The following is a 6,922-nucleotide window of genomic DNA, read 5'->3' as shown; positions in this document are numbered from 1 at the left end:
CACCAACTTATTAAGTAGAGAACATATACTAGTATGTAAACTTGAGCCTTTTCACAGAGTTCAAATGGCAAAACAAAACATTTTAGTTTCAGAGTACAGATAAAAAAATGTGTTACCAGAATATCAGAGCGACAGTACAAAATGTTCATATTCAAATCTTTTCTTTGACATAAGATAATTGAACATCATCATCTTATCATATCAAATCATATCATATTAGAGCTTCATATTACAACAGAGACCGTGTTTAACCCCTGTGCTAGGGCTGTGCATTCTGAGAATAGCAAATCAGAACATAAATCTCCATGTTACTAAAACGATTGCACTCAAAATAGAGACCAGTATTATATTCCATGGCAGGGCTAGAGACCACTATTGTATCCCATGGCGGGGCTAGAGGTCACTTTTATGTCTTGTGACAGTGCCATAGGTCATTATTATGTCCGGTGACAAGGTCAAAGGTCATTATTATCACTTGTGACAAGAGCAGAAGTCACTACTATCACATGTGACAGGGTCAGATGCCACTATTATCACCTGTGGCAGGGACAAATAACAGTTCGAAATAGAATCGGAATCATCGAATCATCACCAGAAACAAAATCAGACATAGAAGCAAAAAGTCGTGCTAAAGGTTTTTCAGATGTCAAATCATAACAAACAAAGTACTAATCATATTCATATCATTTTCACATATCAAAATAGATTCATAGCATTTTCATATAACAAGTACAAATTTTCGGAATTCATATTAGCTCTTTTTGCATGGTTCAGAAACAGAATGCAAAACTTTTTGCTCAAGTCTACACCAGTAATGTCAGAAAATATTTTTCTCTTTGATACAGATCCATGCACATTTTCATAAACCAACCACTGTTTATTTTCTTTTTATACAAAGTCTAGCATAGGAACCTCGCTTACCTAGACTTTTTCACTTTTCAAAAAAAAATTGCAACAGTGCCGAACAAATATTAATCGTCACCTATAAAATAGTCATGTAACTTCGTAAATTCTTAATTGAACACATTTTTATATTTAAACCTGAAATGCTAAATTGGCCTATTTTAATTCCTCAAAACTTAAAATTCTCATAACCCTAAAATACCGTTACTCTCCAAATTCATCAATATCCACTTAATTTCTCGACTATTGAACTCCAAATTATTTCTGAAATGCATGACTAAATTTTTTGCTAATTACCAGTATGCCCATATAAGATACATCTCGAATTTAAAATATTCGTCTAACATAATCATAGCATAATCTATTAAAGTAGAAAAAGAAAATTTTCATTTAATTAAAATAGGCTTAGTTAGTTTTAAAGTATTTAAAATAAAACTAAAATCTTATTATTCGCTACTAGAATTAGTTTTAAAATACTCAACAATTTAATTTGAATACATAAGTATTTTCTATATAATTACTTATACCTCAAATAGAGCCATAAGCAAGTTTAATATAAAAATCAGGCCCCATGGGTCCATCCTAATGACAAGGGCGTTTTGGGAGATAAAATCATAAACATGGTCTCTTTGGGAAACCATGGACACAAAAAGAATTCTGAAATTATAAACTTCGAGATCCAAAACCATGTTGCATGGAGTTCATACTCACCAAGAGGGAAGGGGCTGACACTGAGCTGGCAAGTGGACAGTGGCTATCATGATGACAAATCAAGCACTGAGAGAAAGAGAAAAAGTTATGAGTGAGAGAGAGAGAGAGAGAGACAGAGTCCGAGAGATGGGGAGAGGGTGTTATGCACCTTGCAACGTGGGGGCTTGGCCCATGTAGAAACAGCTACGGGTAGGGGTTGGCTGGGGTCGATGGTGGAGCACGAAGGTGACAACCAGGTGCAACATCTAGTGAGATACCGACGAAGGGGGGCACAATGGAGGGCTTGAGCAAGCACTTGCTCTGTTTTTTAGAAGCAAAACATAGGTGGTTTCTTAGAGAATCCACATTGGCTTTTTCAAATAACATTTTATATCTAAATTTAACTAACTTTATCAATAGTTGGCCCACATTGAATTAGCCAAACACTTTTCATCCTAAATATTAGCTACAGTAAATTCATTTTTTTCTTCAAAGATGAAAAGCACTATTTCACCTCCAAATAGATTGTTTATTAATATCGCGTCTCTCTCTCCCGCTCTCCTTTCTCTTTCTTCTTCCCTCTTCCTCTCCTGCGTTTCTTCTTCTCTTCTTTCCTCTTCCTCTCCCGCGTCTCCTTTATCTCATTTCTCTGTTCTCTTCATCTATTTTTTTTTCTCTTCTTCTCTTCTTCCCTCTCCCGCGTCTCTTCGTTCTTCCTCTTCTTCTCGTTTTTTTTTCTCTTCTTCCCTATTTCTCTTCTTCCCCATTTCTCCTCTTCCCCATTTCTCTTCTCCCGCAACCATTCCTTCCCGTAACCGTTCTCTCCTGTGACAACACTCCCCAGCACGGCACAGCCGCAGCACGACACTCCCAAGCACACGGTAAGATTCGAAACCCTACCTTGATTTTGATGATGATTTTGTTGGTTTGGGTTTGATTTTGTTGATTTGGTTGATGTTGCTTGGGTGTGATTCGAAACCCTAGCTTTGATTCTAGCCCTGATTTTGTTGATGTTTAGGTTTGATTTTGTTGATGTTTGGGTTTGATTTTGTTGATGTTTGGGTTTGATTTTGTTGATGTTTAGGTTTGAATTTGTTGGTCTTGGGTAGTTTCTTCAGTCTCGTTTGTCTTCATGTTCGCGTGGTAGTTTCTTTGCTTGTTCGGATAGTTTCTTCGGTCTCTTGCCTCTGGTTGATGTTTTTTTTTTTTTGATAAGATCTCTCAATGTAAGAACAAAAAATAAACAAATACATAGACAGAGAATCACGTTTTCACCTTCATCAGCCTTTTTCTTCACCACCATTAACCATATATATGAAGTATTTATAGGATTGCATAAACTTTTTAGCATTTGTCCACTGCTAAAATCATCATCATCATTAATATTCATGCCCTTTAAAACTTTTTTACATCCCAATAGTGCGTTCAAAAGAAAAAAAAGACCATAAAACTTGTTTGCTTTCCATTCTTAACAAAGAGAAGAGTTCAGCGAAAATTGCCAATGATTAAGGAAACGATTGCTCGAGAGAATAGAAAACCACAAGGTGTATCAATTCCACGTCATTGTCAATGTATCTAATAAGATCACAAGTTCAATTTCTTATTTGTGAATCATATCATACGAGTCATGGGCTTTCTTGAATTCCCATTTCAATTTATATTCCATTATTCAAGATAGGGTGTGATGCTTTGCCATTGAAATTGAACAAAGCAAACATGTCTTTTCATTGCTTTTTTATTAAGTCTCAATATTTTTATTAAAACCTTCAAACAAAATTATTCTTTGTTTAAACGCTCAACATGACAATCTACCATCCCTGGATGTTGAACTCTTTGGGAATAATCAACCAAGACAGACAAAATGCAGCTGAGAAACGTCGAGACCAACTTTACAATGCTTACACCTGAGAATGCTGATTGATGGTGAAATATGAATGAATAAAATAGCAATATCAATGATGTATCACAAACATATCTGGGGGCTGCAACTTGTCATTGATATTATCACTAGTCTTCCAACTATCGTAACTCTCTATACTTTCTCAAAAGACTTTACAAAAACTTATCTCAAAGTAGACTTTGGACCTAGAAAAATGAATCTATCCCTAGAAATCCACTAAAAATCGCAGAATAACAGGGTTGGCATATAAACCAAGATGCTCATCTATTTACACTATATGTAAACTGTAGGAGTGAGTAGCAACAAAATAATAATTAATATTAACAGTTAAAAGACTCATGTAGAAAAGCCATTAAGACTTCCTTCCCTCATGTAGAAAAGAAATGTTTAGAGATGGGTCAGTGCTAAAACTTTATATCTATTTTTGTTTGTAAATGTTAGCCCTGCTTCTAATGTTTAATATACCTATTTTTTTTTTAAAGGAAGTGTTGTTTTTAAGCAATTGTTTGATTAGACCTGCTTGCATGAGATTATGTGTGAATACTTGAGATTGTGGTTGCTGTTCAATAGCAGTGTTTATGATTCTAGCCCTATTTTTTACAATTATACTTGAATCAGGGATGGACACCACATTTGATGAAGATCTCTTCTTCACCACTCTATTGCAAAGTGGTGAACAAGGGAGATCCACAATCGTAATGACTAGTAGCCATGATAATGTTGGACTCCAAGCAACACTATTGGAAGTTGAAAAAAGGCCACCTAGTAAGAAAACACAACAAGGTGTGTCTTTCACCGTAGAGGAGGACAATCTCCTCATGTCGGCTTGGCTCAATATTAGCATGGATGCTATACAGGGGACGGATCAAAAATATTCTCAAATGTGGGAGAGAATTATCAATTATTATAATGAGCATAAAAATACTAGCATGGGAAATCGTTCTAGGGGGTCATTGACCAATCGATGGTCGGTGATCCAAAAATGCACAAATAAATTTTGTGCTGCTGTGGCTCAAGTAGAATCTTTGCATCCAAGTGGTGCGATAGAGCAGGACAAGGTATGAGTTTCTAACATAATTTCATTTTACATCTTCTTGCTGAAATTCTATTCTCACATTCTTGTTACATTCGCATATTTAGATTGAAAGAGCTAAAATCATGTATAGAGAGATTGAGAAGGCCACATACAACATGGAACATTGTTGGTGTCTATTGAGACACCAACCAAAATGGCAACAACACGTGTCCATGTTGTCTACGATAAGGAAACCACATGGAAAACGCCCTGCTATGGCAGAGTCGACTCCACTAGGAGACGACGCGATAGATGACAACGTAGAGGTCTTTTTTGAGAGACCTCTAGGCAAGAAGGCTGAAAAAGAAAGGGAGAGAAAAAGGAAGGCTGCAGAATCTTACAATTCATAATTTGTTGAGGCCTTAAATTGCATGACAAATGATAGAGTTGTCTTCATGTCTGAAAGAAGGCAAGTGACCAGTAAATTAGATGCTGATAGGGCTCAATTACTAGCGGAGAAAAAAAGGAGAAATGATACGGAGAATTGGAAGATCGATATAGAGATAATGAAAATGGATCTTGCTGGCATGAATGGAATGCAATGAGAGTATTTCTTGAATCTTCAACAAGAGGTTTTTGAGAAATCCAGGAAGCGATTTTCATCTCCATCTCTATCTTCATCTTTTGAAGATGTGTAGCCTTTTGGAGTTGTTTTGTATATTGTGGTTGTATTTGTCTTGGGGTTGTAGCCCATGATTATTTTGTGGCTTTTTGTTATTTTGGATAAAAAATATGGGTGTGATGTTCATAGTTTTATATGTTGGTTACCACCCTATTCATTATTCTTATTTTGCATTAGTCAGTGATGATGTTTGTGAGAATTGGCTTGGTTGCATTGAAGATCGATGGAATTATTTTGAAAATATTGATATCGTGTTTCAAAATTTTGTTTATTGGATTGTGAAAATGAAAATGAATATGATTGTTGGACATTATAGGAGGTTATGAAAATTGAATTAATTAAAAAATAAATATTAATTATAAAAATATAAAAATAAAAAATAATAATATTTTATTATTATAGAGAGTGTGATGACTAATCCAATGTAGACTTTAAGTTTTGAATGAGTAGCTAAAAGTGAAAAAGTTACATATTCTTCAAAATTTGAAGAGTAAAATAGCCAATCCAATGCCAATGCTCTTAGGTGTTAAACTAAGGGTTGTGGCTCTCGGTTGTGTTAATCGTGGTGGGTTCACGATGGCTGAGCAGGTGTGTTACAGCGGTGGTGTACTGGGTTAACGATGTTGCGGGACGTAACAGAGAGTTGTGGGCTGTGGGGAGACCGTGAGGGTGCAATATCATGAGATGGGGGTGGTGATGTATAGTGGGGGGCAGTGGCTTCCGTCGTGCAGGGGTGATCTCGACACTTTGGGTTTTCCGTTCGGGGCTGCTTTGCCCACGAGATGGGGTGGAGTTGCTACTTGAAAGGACTCACATGCGGTGGCTTTGGTGTGGAGTGGCTATGTGGAGGATCTTGGTAGTGGGCTATTCTACAGTGGTGCAACAACCCTAGTTTGCTGGGAGTCTTTTGTTTCGTGCTATAGTATTGGGGGGGGGGGGGGGGTGGCGCCGAAATTCGTGAGAATAAGGGAGAGATCAACATGCATGGGTCATAGACGTGTCTAAGGCATTCCTTTCAGCTTTAACTTGTGGGCTTTGGGTCCATTTTGAAATATTTTGGTCACATCTAGACGTTGTATGAACATAACAAAAATGGGTTTGACAGGTTAAAGCGGTCCAAATAATCTCTTTAACTGGCTTGTTTGTATTTTTATGAGTTGAGTATGTTGTAAATATTTGATGGGCCTCAACTCATCAATTTCACTTGGTCCATAAAGTATTAACAAAATTTAACATAATTAGCAAGTCCAATAAAAATTCATATTCCATCATAATAAATATTGGACCTGTTACCTATTTCCAAAATTACTAATTAAATCTAATCTGGGCTTTAATACATATTAACTCCATAAAAAAAATTGAACACAAGCTTCGTGCTTGGCCTCAGCGTTACATATCCATCCCAAGTCAAAGGAAATGACCAAAATAACTACACACAAAATTGGTGATTTCACCGTTACATGTATAGGACATGGTATAATAATATAATGATTCGATCTACATCCAGATTGACACATATAGCAGTTCTCACATTTGGAACGTAGGGGTATATGCAATTTCTGTATCCTGATCAAATCAAAAGCCAATACCTGAGTCTTCAGAGCTTGAGACTGATATAAATGTAGTAGAGTTTGAGACTCACATATAGCAGTTTTAATATTTTTATGAGAAGTTAAAAATGTAGTAGAGCCCATCAATGATTGGTTTGAGATATGTTGACCTTGATCAAACA

At 36.2% G+C, this 6,922-nt stretch overlaps 1 protein-coding gene across 1 annotated transcript; it reads left to right on the top strand.

Annotated features, from left to right (window-relative positions):
* Window positions 1-4,113: 4,113 nt before the first annotated feature.
* Window positions 4,114-4,918, top strand: LOC121244487 (glutathione S-transferase T3-like). Its single transcript, XM_041142607.1, has 2 exons — window positions 4,114-4,551; window positions 4,634-4,918. The coding sequence occupies exons 1-2, from the start codon at window positions 4,114-4,116 to the stop codon at window positions 4,916-4,918; spliced, it is 723 nt and encodes a 240-aa protein (XP_040998541.1).
* The last annotated feature ends 2,004 nt before the right edge of the window (window positions 4,919-6,922 follow it).

The sequence above is a fragment of the Juglans microcarpa x Juglans regia genome, chromosome 1D, assembly GCF_004785595.1.
Source record: "Juglans microcarpa x Juglans regia isolate MS1-56 chromosome 1D, Jm3101_v1.0, whole genome shotgun sequence".
In the NCBI taxonomy this organism is placed as follows: domain Eukaryota; kingdom Viridiplantae; phylum Streptophyta; class Magnoliopsida; order Fagales; family Juglandaceae; genus Juglans; species Juglans microcarpa x Juglans regia.
The sequence above is the reverse complement of the archived record's forward strand: the minus strand, read 5'-3'. Positions and strand labels throughout refer to the sequence as shown.